General features: G+C 44.2%; 1 protein-coding gene across 2 annotated transcripts in view; it reads right to left on the bottom strand.

The window, feature by feature from the left end:
• EXOC4 (exocyst complex component 4) overlaps positions 1 to 21,516 on the bottom strand; it is a 324,065-nt gene that overhangs the window by 169,480 nt on the left and 133,069 nt on the right. For both annotated transcript variants that reach the window (XM_085893972.1, XM_085893973.1), the window contains exons 7-8: positions 20,310 to 20,458; positions 17,118 to 17,206 (exon numbers count right to left, since the gene is read on the bottom strand). In XM_085893972.1, coding sequence (XP_085750098.1) covers positions 17,118 to 17,206; positions 20,310 to 20,458 — 238 coding nt within the window. The remainder of the gene's footprint in view (positions 1 to 17,117; positions 17,207 to 20,309; positions 20,459 to 21,516) is intronic.

The raw sequence follows: 21,516 nt of genomic DNA, 5'->3' as shown, positions 1-21,516 counted from the left end.
CCCAGTCCTATTCCTGATCTTCATCAATGATCTCTGACTCTCTGGAAAATCCTCTATCTATTTACTCATGACTCCACCCTCTGCCATGACATCCCTCATCCTTCAGACAGGCAGGCTGCAGCATCTTCCCTCTCTTCAGACCTTGAAAAAATAAAAATCAGGAGCTGGTCAAAACTTGGAATAAATCTTTCAATCATGACAAATCTCACACCCTCACTATCCCTCTGAAATGAAAATCTGGCAGCCCCCTCCTCCCCAATCCATTTTCTGAACAATCCTCTTGAGGAGGTTCAGTCACTCAAACTCCTGGGTCTCACTATCTCTCATGATCTTTCTTGGACAAACCACATTTCAACGTTGACCTCCAAAGCCATCCGCCCATTGAGAATCGTACGTCAAACAAAGTCCTTCCTTGGCACATCTGAACTCCTATCCACTGACAAAGCCTTCTTCTGCAGATTGATGGAGTACTGCTCTCGCCTCTGGGCTCGCTCTCCTGCCTCACACCTTGCTCAGCTTGATGCTGTGGAAAGCAAAGCAATCAATGTTATTGGAATCTCCCGTGATGAAGCTGAGTTTATGGGCTTATCACTTCCCCATCGCAGACAGGTCGGTGGTGTCTCTCTGTCTTCTACCGTGTCCTTTCTGGTCTTGCACCCTCTCCTCTTTCTGTGCTTTGTCCTCCCCAGGTCTTTGCAGTGCATGGCTCACACGGTGCACACCGTCAACCCCCTTCTGATAAAACTACCCAAATACAGGATCATTGCTCACTTCCACTCATTTGTTCCTCTAGTTTTCCACCACCTGTGGAATCAACTTCCACATACTCTTCAATCTTGTTCTTCCCTCCAGGTCTTCAAGACAACTGTTCACCACCTTCTGAGATCATCCCCCAATCCAAAACTATGATCTTTTATATACCCTCGTTAACCCCACCGAAATCCCTCCAAATTTTACAGTTTTTCCTCCTTGAATTTTCCTTCTCAGTTCATGCATGTTTTGCATCCTGTTTTTGCCTGTTGCGTCGATAATGTATTAAAAAATCAATAAACAAATAAACAGAGCGGTGTTTGTGAGATGGCGAGACGTTGGTGCAGGAAAATTGCTTCTGGCAAGACTGAGAAGACCCTTCAGTCTGGTAAAACAATTTGCTATGATTGAGGACATCCAGAAAGGAATTCCTCAACTGAATATCAAATTTGGGGAAGAAAGTAGGTGTCACATTCATAATCCCCTTGCTACCTACCGTGTGAGCGAGTCCTTTGCTGGTCAAACGCTCGGCCACCACATAGAACTGTGGCAACGTCAGGGCAGGTAGACAGACAGACAGCTACGAAAACAATTGTTGCAAATTCTTCAATGAATCTCACATTTTGTCATTGCAAGATGGCTCAAATTTCCTCTAATTGACATGCAGCATGTTTGCCCCACTGCTCTGATGAAATGTCAAGGGGTATAACTTGTGGAGAATGCAAGAAAGAGGAAGGGAAAATATGACTTTTGGTCCACAGAATTTTGGGAGTTTGACCGGAAGGGATAGAAAAGTTGTCGATGCGATGGAAACAATTAGGTGTTCATTTTACGTGCAGGTGGAGGGGTAAGAGCGTTAAACAAATGAGAGTTGGACTATCATATACTCCAGTAATCTGCAGAGAATTACTACAGGAAAGGAATGTTATTTTTTCTTGGGACTGTGCACGGTGGGAGGGGGTATTGCATGTCGAATACTAAAACATGCCAATTCGAGGGGAGATTATCCAGTCCGTGGCCCTGGGGGAGATTATCCCGTCCATGGCCCTGGGGGAGATTATCCCGTCCGTGGCCCTGGGGGAGATTATCCCGTCTGCAGTCCACCACTCTGGCAAGAGACGGGAGTTGAGACGGATTGAGTGCCTTGAAAAACATGTTAACACAAGAACAAAAGGCCGATAGAAAAAAAAATAATAATTAAAAAAAAAAAAAAAGGAAGATGGCAAGAGAAAGATGAATGGTGATGGAAAGAAGTACAGGAAGCTATAAACGGAAGAAAGGAGCTTTTATGGAATGGCAGAAGAAAAAAAAAAAGAAAGAAATGTACATATGGAAAGAAGGTTAAAAAAAATTTTTTTAAGTAAAAATAGGCAACACACCTCAGAACCAAAAATGTGGCAATGTGGGACAGACTAGTCAATGCTCAGATTTGGGTGCAGCTACCTCTTTCAGAGCGACAATCTTGCAAGTTAGTGAAAAATACAAAGGCTCTCATTTCGCAACACCCAGTTCACTTCACTTGGTGCACAACCCAAAGTGCACAAAACACACAAAAAAATAAAATGAAATTAAAAAAAAAAAAAAAAAAAAAACTTACTCAAGAAATTTAAGAAAATGTCCAGCTTAGAATTGGCCAAAGATACCGGGTGTGGGATTCTGGAAGAAAGCACGTGATCTCTGTGTGAAAGGAAGGACAAGTGGGTGGAGGTGATAAAAAAATAAAATAAATAAAAACACTCCACCAACCTGCCGACAGTGGGTGAGAATCAGATCATGGGAATCGACCTCTTGCCAAGATATGCCAAAAATATGGAGAGCTGTCAATTTGCTCATACTCAGAAGTGCAAGATGGGAAGCAGCTGTGCCAGCCGAGAGTGGAAACCCACCCTCAATGATACATTAGATGAGAGCCTTAAACACTGTGATTAGCTCTGAGCTAAGCTCATCTTTGCGGAGAATACCGAAGTGGCAGGCTACCTTCTAAGCCAGTTTTACGATGGGGTTCACCAAAGAAAGACAGGTTGAAAATGTAGTGATGGCTAAGAGCTCCAGGGACTGCACCGCTTATAAGGGGATGGCCAGGAAAGTAGATTGGGGTGGGGGGAGGGGGGGAAGGGGGCAGAGGAGGTGGAGGAACGGATGGAAAGACATGCTCCAGGAAAACGGCCGACAACCTTTTATCCTTCAGATCTGCAGAGATTGACACTGCGGCAGTTTGCTTCTCAAAAGCGTGGTGCACTGTTCTGCGCAGAATGCAGTGACACTCAAAAATGTACAGAGGATTATCCAGGAAAGCGGAGAGGTCATTGATGTATACCATGATGTCTTGGGGGACAACAACCTCAAGAGGGAGATCTCGAGACAGAATGCCATCAAGAGCAATCCGCTGTTTCCAATCGCAGAGAAAAAAAAAATCTGATAACCATTCAAAGCAGGGCCCCTGAATAGCATTAGCAGACAGCTTAGAAAGCAAGGTTGGGTTCCAGATAGTATCGAAAGCTCAAGGGCCATTGAAAGAGATGGCCCTGCTCTCATTTGGGACTTAGAGCATCCATCCATTGTTGCGTTAAAAGAAGCAGCGTGTCCATGGTAGAACAACTAGGGGACAAGCCAAACTACTGACGACAGCTGGAGAAGAAATAATGCCTGAGGTCTGCAGCAATAATAGATTCCATCACATTGTTTATGATGACACATGCTGTCCACACACGGGCAAGTCTGCAAACTTGAAAAATAATTTCGAAAGCTCATTCCGACAACAGTTTGATCTACTTTGTCTTTTCAATTTTCCTGCTGTATATTGGAATGAAACTGCCCAATTACGTTTACCGATACACGTCCCAGAACAAAGTCAAAGTCTCCTCTTCTGAATCCTTGCTACGTTAGTTATTCAGTCTTTTGGTGTTAGTCTTCTAAAATTAGTATTCAGTACAGTGCGTTGTGCATTGTGGGAGTTGGTGCAACACAGTGGCAGATTGAGTATCCCCGTAAACCTTTCCGACAATTTAAATAATGAAACGAATGTCATATGAACTCGCGGCTCGATTCCAAAGCTTCTGACCTCTATCTCGTGAAAGTCTAATCTGTTGAATCATGAAAGTCACAACTGTGAGAAAGCAAGCACGAAGGACGAGGTTTACGTTGGCGGGTTTACTCCAGGATTAAATGTCTGGACAAGAACTGATATTTCCAAAGGAATAAATAAAACTGCAACAAAAACTCGAGCACACAGAACCAGATATGAAAACAATGGTGAGCATACGTTAGCTGCAATTGCATATTTATCAAGCACGGACTGTGCATTGGGGCTTGTGGAATGAAAGGCGACCCGTCTTCCCACACCACCACCGCCACCCCGTCCCATCTCCTCGCCACAACTCTCCCTCTCCCGTTTTGTAAACTTGTAATAATAAGTTAACTCTCTCACCTTTTGTGAAATTGCCTACCCGTGGACACACGAAAGGGAAATAATCAAATGAGCAGGATTTTCCATTGACATCAATGGCCAAAGCTAAAGTATAAATAACAAACCGACAGCAAATGGAAATTAACAATCAGAACGACGAGATCGTTTCTCAAAAGCAGCCTTCTTCAAATCTCATGTCGGAATTGAGAGTTCTTTTTCCCTTATACATTTGCCTGGAACTCCACACGGCAGGTAGAACAAGCAGGTGGCAAAGCTGCACCAACACATCTTGAACGAGAACGGTACTCGGCAGAGCGCATACCTCCGCCACGTAATGCCTGATTCACGAGAACATATCGTTCCCAATACATATTTGAAATATCATGCGATACAGCACTACATCATTTTTGGAACCTTTCTCTCAAAGGTGAAGAATCACTTTAAATATATATTTTTAAAATTCTCGTATCCGGAGCTGGATTCTGCTGACCTCAACTGGATCTTCATCAAAATCTAATCAGTTTGTCCTCGTCATGCACCCAACTTGCCCAGCAAGTTTCATCTGAATCTGTCCACAACTTTTTTGAGATGTCCTGCACACAAACAGACAGACAGACAGACAGACAGACAAACAAACAAACAAACAAACAACCAAACAAGAAAATGATGTCGTGCAGAGCACGATACTTGCAAAATCCATAAAACAAATTTGACCACAAAAATAATTGGCTGGTTGAATGAATTGACCTGGAATATAAATCCTCTTCAAATTTCAAGTCAATCCGATGAAAACTGACAATTTTAGAAATCCCACCTCAGTTGTTGACCTGTGGCCTTTGTTGGCCTTTTGACCTTTTCCCCTCAAAAACAATCGGCTTCTTCTTTATGACAAACTCTACCATGTGATTAAGTTTCGTGAAGATCGGTTTAAAATTGTGACCTGAAGGCGACGGACAGACAGTGGTGAAAACAAAACCTCCTTCCACCTTCGGTGGCGGAGGTAACTATAACGACACTTGGAAGAGCGCATCCCTCCGCCAGGCTGAACCGTTTACGTTTTGTATCCCGCTGCCAGGCCGGATCTGCTGACCTCAACCAGGATTGAATCATCGGCTTGTTCTCGTCACCGACTCTCGTGCACCAAGTTTTGTCATAACCCGCCCATAATTTTTTTTTTTGAGACCGTGCTACAACGATATCATTTTCGATCCTATCTCTCAATTGTGAAGCAATCACTCAAAAATATTCCAGTATCCAGATCAAGAGCGTCAACAGAATTGAATAAATTTGTCCTTGTGACTCATCCAATATGTCTGGAAAGTTTCATCCGAATCCATCGATAACTTTTTGAGATATCGCGCTCACAGACAAAGAGACAGACGTGGTGAAAACATTGCCTGCGTCCACCTTCAGTCGCAGTGGTAATGAAGAACGTGTCTTGCTGGCGAATGCTCGTGTCGATCTGCGTGAGCAAACAGGTAGAACAATGGATGGAATCAACATGACATTGACAAAAGGTATGCTAATTGCCATGCAAAGCAAGGAGAATCTGACGTTTCAGGCGGTAACCCTTCGTCGGAACAAGCCCGAAACGTCAGCCTCTTGCTTCCCATGGTGGTTGGCATACCGCAATCAATGTCCTGTTGATCCCATTCATTGCACCAACAGATCCACTTGTGTTTTTTTCTTTTTCTCACGTGCCACAAACATTGTGCTATTTGCCTTCATGGTATTTTCAGTCGGCACTGTGAACCGGGCTTCCGAGAATACCACGATCAACGAAAGGCATCACACCGTAACATTTGCGTCACCATTGTATTTATATGGACGACAAGATCATCGTGAGCAGGTCAAATCATCCAGGATGTTCGGCTTTGGATTGCTGAACCTGTGTTGAGTTGAGATGACAACAGCTTTGTACTTCAACTTGCTGGCTTCCCCAATGCATGAACATTTAAGAACCAAAAGACAAAGCTCAAGAAATACTGTTTACGCTTTAACTCCGAGCCGAAGTTTGTTCGATTTATCCAAGGCCGATGGTGAAGCTGACAGAGATTAAAGACTGCAGTGCAGACATCACTCTCCTTTAATGTGAAACAAAAGGACACAAGTAAACAATGGACAAATACGTACAAGTTTACAGGATTTGAACTCGGGTTCAGAGCATCGAGAGCCACCGCAGCAGGGCTCGATATTAACAGTTGTCTGACCGTCAAAGATAGGCAGTTTTGTCCGTCAGACAAGTGCAAACCTCAATAAACGTGTCTGGGGGACAGGTCAATTTTACCACCTGGAAGTTTGATGAACTCGACATATCTGAACCTCGAACGTAGTTGTTCTTTCTCGTGCGAAGCCACGACGATGAGCAGCAATTAAGAGCCTTTTGCCAACAGCAACAGCCAAATGTGGATATCAGGACATTTCCCTGTCGTCCCTTCCTTACAGACTTCAGCAATCCAATCCACCCACATTAAGCGTACTGCGTAAACCTATAGACTTAACTGTGTACACAAGATAAGAATTGCTTCGTGAATTTCCTTCGACACCACAGAGGTAACGCCGCCTTAATTCCGGAACTGACGTTCCTTGTTTGTTTTTTCATTCCTACCCCTTTGATGAAATCAGCAAAACCTTGCTTCGGTGAGCCTCGTCACCTGTCGCAAATTAAAACGATTAATCCCCCAGAGGTATCGCATTGGGAAAAAAGAAAATAATTACCGTAATTGGCATCCAAAGCAGAGAACAGACCGATGGGAAACTATTAAACCATCGATTCAACTATCAATAGCATTTAAAGAGGAGGTTGAAAATGAAATCATCCGATTCTTCAAACGCATTGAGGCATTTAATAGCTGAACCGACCGGTCGCCCGGAAGGCTGGGTGATGCAAAATACATCCGAGTGTGGTTATCCTCCTTTTCCGGCAAGGTAAACTCAAAACCCGCGTTCAGGTGGGCACAATGGTCACGGCAACCGACTCGAGCGCAAACCTCCACCAGGCTGAACAGTTTATGTTTTGTATCCCACTTGATATGCTGGATCGAATCGGCTCATTCTTCTCACCTGTCCAACTCATCCACCAAGTTTGGTCACAAGTCACCGGAAACTGTTTGAGATCCATTCATACATCCATCCATCCATTGGGACCATGCTCTGTGCAGAGCGTCGGTGCTGCTCAAGCAGTCTCCTTGTGGCTATTGGGCACAATCATGGACGGGTCGTCACTCCGACACAGGATACCAGCAAGCTGGCACCCATTTTGCCGACTTCGGAAGGATGACGGGCAGAGTCAACCACACCTGGTATTATTTCAACGGCTGAGTGGGATTTGAACTCAGGACTCGAGGATCCCAAGCCCACCACCCGAACCACTAAGCCAACACTAGGCATATTCAAGCCCCGTCGGCGAACATTTCCAACTGACAAACGAGCAATTCCTCTCAGACAAAGAAAATGGAGGGTGCAAAAGAAAGGTGAGTGGAAAAGGGTACCAAGAGGTGAGGAGCAATTTGAATGTGGGCAACTACACTATGTGAGCTTCATTCACAAATATGAACCAGGGTTTCTTTGTTGTGTTTTTTTCTTGGAGAACATCATTACTTTGTCTGTGGTTTTCCAACAGCCATTATAGTGAGGATGTAGAACAGATGCTGCGGTGAGAATGGGGAACAGCTGTTGTAGTCAGTTCAGGTATGGGAGTATACACTAGAAGACTAGAGCAATGCGGCACTGCTTCCATTTTCCACCGGTACTCGAGGGGCTTCCGTCTCGCCATCCCCCAGGCAAATGCCTGGCCATCCCCAATATCCTTAAGATGCAGATCAACCTGCTGCAACCACAAGGCACGTGGTCGGCCCGTTGGCCTCCTCCACTAATGAGGCGCCTTCGTTGAGATAATCTGGCGAGCAAGATCAGCTTCAGTACAACCACCCACATGTCCATACAGCCACAGCTGATGCTCACCGACAAAAGAGGAAACAAATCTCATCCGAGTCTCTCTCAGCAAAAGCTCGTTGAACACAAAGTCTGACCAGCAGTAGCCAGGGATTCTCTGAAGAGACCTGGTACCAAAGGAGTTCAGTCTTTGCCTGAGATCCTTATTCAGTGTCAAAGTCTAACATCCGTAGAACAAGACTGGAAGCACCAAGGAATTAAAGACTCAGACTTCCGCCTGCATAGGTACCAACAGCGCCACAACACATGATTCATTGAATCCATGACTCCCCAAGGCCCAACACAGACGTCTGTCGACCTCTTGCGCACAACATGCGGAGACAGGAATATCACTGCCAAGGAAAGTGAATCTCTCCGTGACCTCAACATCCTCACCACAAACAAGACAGCAGCATCCAAGATGTCACTGAAAGCTTGGATCTTAGTTTTGACCCAGGAGACCCGTAATGCCAGCAGCTTTGATTCCTCATTCAGCCCCTCAAGAGCCCCCAAAAGGATATCTAAAGTCTCCGCAAAAATGACTGCATCATCTGCAAAATCAAAGTCAGAGATCTTGCCATTCCCAAACGATGCACAGCAGGTTGATCCCTCCGACATTCTCCCCAGAATCCACTCCATACAAGCAATGAAAAGTGTGGGGGCAATACACACCCCCTGATGAACTCCAGTACCAACAAAAATAAGTCGAGGATGGAGCCACCACATCTCACTGCACTCTCAGTACCAGAGTAGAGATCAGATTTCAGATCAATCCGTTTTGGTGGCACCCCACCAACACCGAGAATCCTCCAGAGGGCATCCCGATACACAGAAACGAACGCTTTGCAAAGATCAACATCGGCTGGAGACAGTCCCTGCTAAAACTTTCCTCTGGGTTCAGGGAAAACCCGAAGAGAAAGGATATTGTCAAACGTTGAACTCTTTGGTGTAAAGCCAGACTACTCTGCGCGCTGGTTCTGACGCAGATGGTGGCAAACCCCATCAAACAGTGCCTGGCACTGAGAGCAGCATCACCGATCAGTAGTTGTTGCAGTCCTGGTGATCACCCTTCCCTTTCCAGAGAGGGATAACAAGGTCCCTCTTCCAATCAGTTGGGATGATGCCTGTGCTCCAAACAGAGCAAAGAACTGCATGCAATGATACGAGTACAGCATTTCCACCAGCCTCAAGTTCAGCATGGATGCCACAGACCCCAGGAGCTTTACCCTCTTTCAACTGGTTCACCACCACAGCCTGTTTCCACAAACGAAGGGGGTTCACAGTTAATTGGAGGGTTAGTAACATCCCTGACATCAAACTCAACAGCTGGTGAATCGGCCTGGTACAGCAGCTCAAAGTAATCGGCCCAGTGGGCCTTCACTTCAGACTCCTCTGTCAAGAGCTCACCATCCTATGCTCTAACTGCAGTACACCGAGGGACAGGCTTGGAGAAACGCCATGCACGGATTCCTCTGTAAACAGGACAATAATCACTTGACCACAGGTGATGTTCCACCCCTTCACAGATTCCATGCACATCAGCCTCTTTGTCTGACCTCAGTGAACATGAAGTTTTACGCCTCAACTCCCTGAACAGCTCAGTTCTGCCATTAGCCCTGGCCCTGTGGCTTTCGTCAATGGTATCCAGTGTTCCTTGGGAGACAATATTACTCTTCCCCTGACGATGGGATCCCAGAGAACCACCAGCAACATCAAAGATGGTAGCATTGAAAGTCCTCCACAACTCTTCAGGATCTCCCAAAACACCAGGACCCAACGAATCCCTCCTCAGCCTGTTCGTAAACTCCTCAGCTCCCCTCTCATCATTGACCTTGAAACATCCAGCCTCGGCTGGGGTGGTACCATTCCCCTGGATTTGAGCTGCAACTTCAGAGTTGCTGCAAAAAGCCTGTGGTCCCTGTTGAGGAACTGAGCATGACGGCACACCCTGGGCAGTGTTGGAGCATCATCAATCGGCCATCAAAGAGTTCAATGAGTACAAAATCAATCTCCTTTGCAACACCACCTGCATTAGAATAACAAGTCTAACGATGTGGCTGTGGGCAATGAAACCATGAACCAGCTACCCAAAGTCGACAACATGTTGCAAAGTCAAGGAACTTAGGGCTATTTGGTTCACAGTCCCAGACCCATGGGAAACAACACATGCGACAACCATCCCAATTAGTGCCAGTCGATGCAATGAAATCCCCCAAAACTAAGAGTATCTCTGCTGAAGCACTGATCAACCACAGACTCAAGCACGCTGTAGAACGTCTCCTTCACAGTGAGATCACCCGCCTCAGTCGAAGCACGTACAGAGACCAGGTAAATGACACCCAGAGAGTGACAAATCCTCATTCTCAAAATACACTCGTTGACCGGAGTTACCTCAATTATTATGGGAGTCAGCTTGTTGGACACAGACACAGCTATCCAGTCTCCAAAGCTCAGAGTGCTGCAATACTGATGTTCATATGCTGGAGCTCAGATAGGTGATCATCTTCTCTTTGAGTGAGAGCATTCCAGGCACCTGACCGAAGGAACCGCTTCAAGTTAACCCGGGATCGCCCGGTGAGCTGTCTTAATCCTACCACTAACCTCCTAGAAAGAGGGACGCAAATGCAGGACAACGTCTGCAGACAGTCGAGCACGAGATATGGATGGCTGTTGGCTCACAAGGAGTTCCTCCGCCCTTTGACAGGTTTTGTTTTTAATCCTTCTGAGTACCCATATGCACACACCCTCCTCACCAGGAAACCTGGTGGGGGAGACGGTTTAGTTGCCGACAACCTGACCATGAAACAGGTTCGTACAGGTTTGCATGGTACCTGAAAGCAAGTCACAGATCTGATCTGGGGCCTGACCTGGCACATGTTATCGTGATTATGTAGAACATATGTTGTAGTGAGAAGAGAAAATGTGTTATTGTGAGAATGTATAACAGATGTGTGCATACTCGTGTCTGCCCTGTCGAGCCTGGATTTGAATCTCAACTCAGCTATAAACTGTCATATGCTGGTGTTTCACAGGCAGGGCGAGGCATCAATGTGTGCCGTTCTCCGGACGGGCGTTAAATTTGGCGTACTGTCTGCTCTCATTAGTTGGTGGACACTGAAGATCCCATGGTGTTCTTCGTGAGTTCTCGCAGGCACCCTGAACAAATTACATACAGATGCCCTCTCAGTTGAGTATCTTGTGTTGGAGTGGCGACGTGTCCAAGATCGCAACTCTTTCCAAAGCAATTACTTCGGCACAACCGAAGTTCTGTAACGAGCATGATGCTTGAAAAAGTATAATACGAAGAACAAACCTGTTATTTTTTTTTCCCTTGTGTAGAAATTTATTCCAAAGTAGTACAACACAAGATAAACATTATGATATCAACAAAGCATTAGGTGCGATGTTATTTCTCCAATGAACAAGTAAAAAAACACAAAATGTCATAGCCCACGTTTGAGTAATTTTGCTGTATGGAGTGAAAGGGCTAGCCCATATTTATGTACTGTACTAACAAAAATGGCCACCAGTCTACCAGTCGGCCATCTTTGACCAGATTACAAAATAAAGTGAGGTGCACGTGCATGCCATCATGCACTGTGCTTGTGCCACATTTGAACAAAATCGGACCATGCATGTCTGAGAGATGGTTGGGGACACATTTATGTAACAAAATGGTCACCAGTCGGCCATCTTGGATTTAATGTCAAAAAATTGACGTGCATATGTAAGCAGTCAATCGCTATCCGAGCGCCAAGTTTGAACAACATCGGTGAATGCATGTATGAGAAATGGTTGAGGACGTGTTCAACATCGGAATTTTTTTACAATTAAAATGGCCGCCAGTCGACAATCTTGGATCTGATCTTGAAAAAAATAAAAATAAAAAAAGGCGTGTATATGCAAGCCATCATTTGTTATCTGTGTGCCAAATATAAACAACATCGGAACATGCATCTCCGAGAAATGGTTGAGGACGTGTTCAACATCGGGATTTTTTACAACTAAAATGTGGCCACTCGGCCATCTTGGATCTGATCTTGAATGAAATGACGTGTATATGTAAACGAATCATTCTTCATCCGTGTGCCAAGTTTCAACAACATCGGTAAATGCATGTCTGAGAAATGGTTGAGGACGTGTTCAACATCGGGATTTTTTACAACTAAAATGTGGCCACTCGGCCATCTTGGATCTGATCTCGAAAGAAATGACGTGTATATGTAAACGAATCATTCTTCATCCGTGTGCCAAGTTTGAACAACATCGGTAAATGCATGTCTGAGAAATGGTTGAGGACGTGTTCGACACTGTGGTTTATATATTTTTGTATTTTTTACAACTAAAATGGCCACCAGTCGGCCATCTTTGATCTGATTTAAAAAAAAAAAATGAAGTGCACATGTATACCATGATATGCTGTCTTTGTGCCAAATATGAATGAAATCGGTCCATACATGTCCGAGATATGGTTGCGTACACACGGACACAAAAACTTGAGACCAAATCCATAAGCCCCTATTTTGGACAAAGCCCAACGGGGGCAAAAAAATGCTTCTCTGTGCACTATGTACACACATGTAGAAAGGGATTATGGAATCGAGCAGGAGGGTGATGGGAAGAAAAGGCGTCGGATAAAATAATTCCAATTAACCATTTTCTGGGTTAATCAGAAGGGGTAAGTACACCAGCCTCGAAGCTGTCCGTCCTGGTTTGAATCCCGATCCAATTAAAAACTGTCATCCCGATGTTTCACAGGCAGGGTGATTCATCAATGTGTGCGCCGTTCCTTGGATAGATATTCAAACGGGCATCCGGACGGCCAGCATTAATTGGTGGATGTGAAAGTTCCCACGGTGTACTTCGCAAAAAGAGTGGGCGAGCTATCAAGGTGATATTACATCATCGGTCACGTGTGGCAGCCATTTTGGAGAAACAGTAAACCTTTGGACCTCTATCTCTGAAACGGCACCAAGGAAAAAATTGATACTTGGCACACGGCAAGTACTCCTCGTGGGGAATAAGTGTGATTTTTTTTTTTTATGACGTCATGGGTGCCTTCGTTACGACGTCATACTTGCATATGTATAACTCTACAACTGATCAGTATGAAAATCTTTGAGGTCATCTCAGGATAAAATGGTTCACAGAACAGAAATTGACGATGTCAGCCATTACGTGATTCAGCAGCCAGATTGTTAAGAAGAAAGAAAAAATAAGTACATAAATTTTTTTTTTTTAAACCTTCAAAAATCTTCTCTGAAGTGGCTCAACAGTTTGAGGCGAAACTTTACAAGTATGACCGCCTATCCATAAGGAACAAAGGGTTTACACATATGATGTCATAGGTCACATGGTTTGGCAGCCATATTGGATTTACCCGAAAACTTTTTTTTTTTAAATCTTCTTCTTCAGAACGGCTGGAGAGATCGAGGAGAAACTTCACAAAAATGGTCCACAAGCCATGGGTGTACAAGTTTAAGGAATAATTAATAGGTCACATGGTTTGGCAGCCATATTGGATTGAAAAAATAATTAACGTTTTCTCTGGAACCGTTTAATCAATCGACGTGAAACTTCACAATTATAATCTAGTGGTGAGGGTCAGGTGTCCAATCAAAGCAGGATGTCTTGGTACCCGGTCATCACTTCCAGCAGTTTTAAGTGGCAGTTCTAATCATGTGTCATGAATTACGTAACACACCAATACACAAAATACACCAAACAAAACGACACAAAACAAGTCCTGGTGAATCTCTGATTGCTCTTTTTCTTGTCTTCTTCATATTTTTGTTCAATGACGCATTGTATTCAACAAGTACAGATGCGAACAAATGCAAAACATGCATTACACACAATCTGGAAAGGGAGATAACGGCCCTCGATCTCAAAGACGGCCGATAAATACGGCAGAAAGACAGCACGGAAACAGCATAGACCATCATTCTTTGTGACAGTTCTGGAGATGTGGCCCTTGACGTCCCCATAACGATTTTACCTCATTTAGCTTCACTATGTCAATCTGAACAACCCACAACTTGATGTGAAGAATCATAAAAGTTGGGTGGGAAGGTAGGGGGTGTATGGGAGGAGGAATGGGAGCTCTCCAACCTGCAATGAAAACGTATGTTCCCCCAACCATTTGAAGTGAAGCATGTGCAGGTAAGGAATGCTGTACCCGAGTCGATTTCATCATCTTCAGATTTTGAGTTAAACTCTGAGATCCCGATAATAATAATAAAAAAACTCCTTACATTCAGAATAGCATGCCATTTGTTTACATTTACTATGAGTCTTGTGTTGGATCTCCTTAGTTTGCCTGATTTGGTGAAGATAGATCGCTATCTCGGGAAAAAAAAAATCAAAAAAAAAATAATCAAATAGACTATAAATTATCTTTTCGAAACAAAGATACGTGTCACTGCAGCATCGTTCATCATTGATGGTATTCGAGTTTGTAGTGAATGACTGCTTACTGTGATATCGAGAGGGAATAAGACACATTGGAATTAAAATGAAAAGCACTCCAACGTCGCGATACGATTTGAGTTCCAATGTTTGCTGTCGGGCCCCATTAATTCACATGGCTGGGGCTCTTTGGGCCCCAAGCGATAAAATAAGTTCGTTTCGCACCATGAATACAGATGGAACAAGAAAGAGCAATCAGAGATGACAGGCCCTCACCAGGACTTGTTTTGTGTTGTGTATTTTGTGTGGCAAATAAATGGAAGGACGTACAAAATGAAAGGTTGTTGAATGCAAATGAAAGGTTCAAATGGTCGAGTTGGAAATGTGTAAAGGTCAGAGGTCTGAATCGTTGTAAAGGTCAAATGGTCTGAGCGTCTACAGGTCTAATGACCAAAAGGTGTAAATATGTGAAGGTATAAATGTGGAAACGTTTAAAGGTCTGAAAAGGTCTAAAGGGTGCTAAAATGTATAATTAGGGGACTAAATGGTCTCAAACAGTGTTCGGGTTCTAAAGGATCTTAGGGTTTGAAAGGGTTTAGGGTCCTTAGGGTCTGAAAGGGTCTTTGGGGTCTATCAGGTTTTCGGGGTATTCAAGGGTCTTTGTGGTCTTCGTCATCTTAATGGGTCTTAGGGTTCTAAAGGGTCTAACGTAATACATACACACGCTCTGTGCAGACAACGAGAGACAGACAACCAAACAAACAAACAAGAAAAATGAGCAATCAGAGGTTGCAAACCCTTGCCAGTACTTATTTTGTGTGGTGTTTTTTGTGTACTGGTGTGTTACGTAATTAATAATAGACAAAAGTAGAACGGCCACTTTAGAACTGCTGGCAGTGACGACCGGGTACCAAGACGTTCCGCTTTGATGCAACCCCGCTTTGATCGGACACCTGACCCTGACCCACATGACTTTTATTATGATTCAATTGAATTCAGAATGGGATTAAAATAAATTCAATTCAAATCAAATGGAAGACCAAATAGGTGCAGTCCTGCATTGGAGTCATCAGAAGGAACCTGGATAGGATTGGTGTTTTAGCTGCAACTCCTCCACCCTCAAACTCATCCAGGTGCAGCCAAGTGAGCCTTATTAAAATAAATAAATAAATAAAACAATCAAAAAGTACCCAGATCAAAAAAATAATAATCCTCGCTGCGAGAACATGCGTACGATCAGGTTGAATATTAAAATATATATTCCCCATCAATACTCGATCATAATTGTGAAGTTTCACTTCGATTGATGAAGCAGTTCAAGAGAAATTTTTTTTTTTTTTAGTTTTTTCGCTCAATCCAATATGGCTGCCAGACCAAGTGACCTATGACAATGTATGTGTGTAGCTTTTGTTCCTTGTGTAGGCAATCATATCTGTAAAGTTTTGTCTCGATCTGTTGAGCCACTTGAGAGAGGAAGATTTTGGAAGAATTTATTATTTATTTATTTTTAAACAACATGGCTGCCGAATCACGTGACCGATGACGTCCAATTTTTTTCCCTGGACCATTTTATCCCGAGATGACGCTCAATAAATTTCATACTGATCAGATGTAACGGTCTACTTTTCAATTATGACATCATGAAGGCACCTATGATGTCATGAAAAAAAAAATCACACATTCCCCATGAGGAGTACTTGTGTGCCAAGTTTCAATTTTCTTCCTTCGTGAGGTTTCAGAGATACAGAGGTCCAAAGTGTTCCCATTTTTCTAACATGGCTGCCACACAATGTGAACCATGACATCATAATTATCAATAAAACAATCAACAGGCATAGTCGCTCCGATGGTGAAAATTTCGTCTCAATCCGACAAGCGGTTGCGGAGAAAAAAAACACAAGTTTTGTGCGGACAAACAGACAAACAAATGGCCGCAAATGCAATACTCTCTCCTCTGCAGAGGGTAATGAAGGTGTGATTAGTAGGTATGTATGTGTAAGCCACCAACAGCACTTTATATAACGTATGATTACACTGACCATCATCTTCATCATGTAAATGGGGATGCAAAGTCCTTTCAAGCAATGAAAGGTAATCCATGTCAAAGATGAAACGATAATTTGAGTGTTGAAGGAATGGTCAACATTGATAGAAGGTAAAGTAGGGCAAGGCAGGATGAGTTGGGGCACAGGGAGGACCAAGAGAGTAAACTAAGGAAAGGAAAGCAAGAAAAAGTAAATGGAGCAAGTGATGCAAGTTTATTGCAGTGCAATGACGAAAGGAAAACTCTCTTTTGCAAGCCAAAACATCATGAAGCACACAATTGATCAGAAACACAGCACGACACAAACAAAAGCGAGTGCTGTGTCATTTTATAAACGGAAACAATTGCTATTCATGAAATCTAACTCGCACTTCTGCTTTGGCTCAGACAGTTCATGTCGGATAGACCACGACTTAAAGTGGCAGAGAAGAATGGGACTCGCACAAAAATGGAGCTTAGAACCAGTTGTACTGTTTTGGAGATAAAATTGCATATTTGACCATCGAAGCAAGAAAAAAAAATATGGTTCTCGAACCTGTTCACTGTGCGTGTCGTCACATAGTCAGTGCCTCTTACCTCTCAGTTCACCGGAGCGACTGTACAGTTCCTGTCGCTGCTCTCGTAAATAGGTGCTCATGCTCATGGCATGCGATGACGATTCAAACCTGAGGGCAACATCACTGGCCTTTGAGGAGGTGAACCACAAGACAACCCAAAAACATTTTGAAACACAAATGTTAGCTGTGATTGAGGCCTGCAAGCCCAACATGTTTTGCTCCCAATTAAAGGGCCTCGATGAGATGACGGATGTGAAGTTAAAAACGAGGCACGCTGCAAGTTGTTTACCATTAAGAAAAAATCAAATCAAATAAAGAAGAAAAACAACACTTAGAAGCATCAAAACTACTTCTTACCTTTGCAACAATATTTAATGAGTACGTGTACTGTATTTGGATTGTGGTTTCCCAAGTCCCAAGCCCAAGATAAGAGCAAAATTTTATTTATCCAAAATCTGTCTCACGATGAGCTGCGACGCATGCTCGCCTTCCTTATTGCGAGACTTTGACATGACACTGGGACAGAGCAGTGAGAGCAATATATAACAAGGAAAACGTAAAGAGTTCGAGTGCAAATAACAATCGAGTCAATTACACATTTTGTGAGTTAATTGCAGCAGCTTAGTCCGTGTTGGACATGAACAGCTGGATGCAAGCAAAATATTTTTCCTTTAAAATGCCACTTGTTATGTCGTTTCATACTGACGTGCTTTCAAAATGCAATGTCTGACCACTCAAAGTATCCGCAATCAAAAATGCGGGAGGCCGAGCTTACCGTTCATGGTATCCGCTATCAAAATGCGGTATCTGACCACTCACAGTATCTGCCAACAAAATGTGGTGTCTGACCGTTTGAGGTATCCAATAAAAGGCAGTATCTGACCATTCATGGTACCCAATGTTAAAATGCAGTATCTGACCATTCATGGTACCCAATGTTAAAATGCAGTATCTGACCATTCACAGTATCCATCATCAAAATACGAGATGTGACCATTCGCGGTATCTAACAAAATGTGGTATCTGACCATTCATGCTATCTGATATCAAAATGCAGTATATGACCATTCACAGTGTATCCTCGATCAAAATGTGGTGACTGACCATTCACGGTATCCCCGATCAAAATTTGGTATCTCACATAGACTCACGAGCAGCAAAGAACGTCTATTAGATTCACATGCGGCATAGAGCATGTCCTTCACAGTGAGATCACTCGCTTCAGTCAGAGCATACGTATACACAGACCAGGGAAATGACACCAAGAGAGTGAAGAATCCTCAGTCTCATAATACACTCGTTGACCGGTGTTACCTCAATTATCATTGGAGTCATTGGAGTCATTGGATATCATTGGAGCAGACACCACTGAATCTGTATTTTTTTTTCGTGCAAGAGAATGGGTAGGTTTGCATTACATATTACCATAACAAGGTGCCAACAACTTTGCCCAAACTTTTTTTCCAAATAGAAACGGAGAAGGAACTTTATAAAGTCGACAATACATTGCACGGAAAAGCAGAAACAAGGATGCAAACGCTGGCATGATCGTAAAAAGGCAGCACTTCACCCTACAAGTGGTTCATGAAGTGTAGTCATAAATGTTGAAGATGTACCTTAAACGGTTCCAGATCGTCTTATCAAACAGTTCTTATTTGGTTCCTACACTGTTCATCTCTCATGTCCATTAGTGTGTCTTTGTGCATTGATATTGTGCAATTGTTTCCCAGATTGTGGCATCAGCTGAGGCCACACACAGCATCATGGGTTCATCAATGAAACTCTGTCTCACACAACCTAAACACTCACCTACACCAAAGCAATAGGACCACTGGATCTGTAGCTTATCTGGGCAGGCTCTGTCCTAATGTTGTAACCCAAATTTGGTAGCATTCTGGCTGGTGGGTCTGGAGAAGAAGATTTTTAAGGAATTTACGCGGTATTCCACAAATTGACCAAATCGGCCATTTTGACACTTACGGTCATGTGATCGGCATTACCTCCGCATTGGGATTGATGAGGGAGGGGAGAGACAGAGGGAGAGGGAGAGACAGAGGGAGAGGGAGAGGGAGAGACAGAGGGAGAGGGAGAGGGAGAGACAGAGGGAGAGGGAGAGACAGAGGGAGAGGGAGAGACAGAGGGAGAGGGAGAGACAGAGGGAGAGGGAGAGACAGAGGGAGAGGGAGAGACAGAGGGAGAGGGAGAGACAGAGGGAGAGGGAGAGACAGAGGGAGAGGGAGAGACAGAGGGAGAGGGAGAGACAGAGGGAGAGGGAGAGACAGAGGGAGAGGGAGAGACAGAGGGAGAGGGAGAGACAGAGGGAGAGGGAGAGACAGAGGGAGAGGGAGAGACAGAGGGAGAGGGAGAGACAGAGGGAGAGGGAGAGACAGAGGGAGAGGGAGAGACAGAGGGAGAGGGAGAGACAGAGGGAGAGGGAGAGACAGAGGGAGAGACAGAGGGAGAGGGAGAGACAGAGACAGAGGGAGAGGGAGAGACAGAGACAGAGGGAGAGGGAGAGACAGAGGGAGAGACAGAGGGAGAGACAGAGGGAGAGACAGAGGGAGAGACAGAGACAGAGGGAGAGACAGAGACAGAGGGAGAGACAGAGACAGAGGGAGAGACAGAGACAGAGGGAGAGGGAGAGCAAGAGACAGAGGGAGAGGGAGAGGGAGAGGGAGAGGGAGAGGGAGAGGGAGAGGGAGAGGGAGAGACAGAGACGGAGACGGAGACGGAGACGGAGACGGAGACGGAGACGGAGACGGAGACGGAGACGGAGACGGAGACGGAGACGGAGACGGAGACGGAGACGGAGACGGAGACGGAGAGGGAGAGGGAGAGGGAGAGGGAGAGGGAGAGGGAGAGGGAGAGACAGAGACAGAGACAGAGACAGAGACAGAGACAGAGACAGAGACAGAGACAGAGACAGAGACAGAGACAGAGACAGAGACAGAGAGAGACAGAGACAGAGACAGAGACAGAGACAGAGACAGAGACAGAGACAGAGACAGAGACAGAGACAGAGACAGAGACAGAGACAGAGACAGAGACAGAGACAGAGACAGAGACAGAGACAGAGGGAGAGGGAGAGGGAGAGGGAGAGGGAGAGGGAGAGAGAAAGACCACTTCATATACATTCATAATACTAGGTACAATAAAATATGATGTCGGCATACAACAAATATAGATACTTTGCAGTGTTAGCACAACTCACTTGAAAAGTGGTGGTCGTTGGCGGGAAGGACGCTTGCGAGCAAAATATGCCGATATGTCTTCTGAAGAGCTGGGGTATGCGAGCTGTGCTGTCGCTTCCGAGCCAGATGCACGAACATTCTTTACATCTAGGTAGTCACTTAGCATCAGCTGTTGAGAATATGAAAGAAGGCATGATGGCAACATGCTAACATTGTTTATGCACTAATTAAAATGAGAATAAGTATTTACATCAGTATATGTGAAAAAAGATATAATATCTTAGTAATAAAAACTATCAAAATACATGGAAATATTTCACAAAATTCGAACCTTTTCAGGATTTCACATTTATTTGGAAATTATTAAGCAGTGCAACACCGATACAAACAATGCTCTTACGGATTATATCGACTGAGGTCGTGTTTAAAACGAAACACGTGATACTTTAAGAAATCTGCTTGTTAATCCCTTTTAGAATGCATTGTGATAATGTTACAAACATGGTAAAATGAACATGTAAATTGAAGTTGGGAAATTGAAGATGCACTTCTTGTAACCTTTTGGAACTGTGTCATGCAAGCAAAAAGGGTCACGGTGAGTGAGTGCGAGAGCGAGTGAATCTGCAGTGGTTCTCAAATCGACGACAATCTCGATACCCTGGAAAAGGCTGCATTGTTCCGAACCCAGGTCCGAATCCCATGTACTCTACGTCGGTTCCAATTCCTGTGCACACAAATGTCCTAGTGATTCGCATTATTTAAAGTACGGCGATGTTCAACTGAAGTTGTTCTCCTGTCAGTGATCTCTGTCCAAGCTCCATTATGAACCTGAGATCCAAGCAAATAAAAATTAGATTCAGCTGTTGTTTACGAATCACTCCCTTTGAACTTTACTAACTTCTGCTCCCTGCGGTGCTTGAGCCCCATGCCCACGATCGCTTTCCTACATCAAGGCTAAAATCACGTGTGCACATTTTTGTATCGGGCAGGACAAAGGGGGGGCATTCGACCTATGTTCAACATGAAAAAGAAAATCACAAAATATGAACTCAACAACCCCCAACCCCACATATACGGATCAATCATCGCATTTGCTCTCGTTCACAGCTTCCTGGGACCTCATCAAAAGCCGAGTCTCAGCAACCTTCTTCACCCACACACAAGACTTACAGAGAGTCATTTGAAACTGTTTGACGACTGTGGACAGGATGTAAATCAATTGACAAT

This window comes from Eptatretus burgeri, chromosome 9 (genome assembly GCF_056783735.1).
Source record: "Eptatretus burgeri isolate ZD-2024b chromosome 9, Ebu_testis_v1, whole genome shotgun sequence".
NCBI lineage: Eukaryota > Metazoa > Chordata > Myxini > Myxiniformes > Myxinidae > Eptatretus > Eptatretus burgeri.
This window is presented reverse-complemented; position numbering and strand designations above follow the sequence as displayed.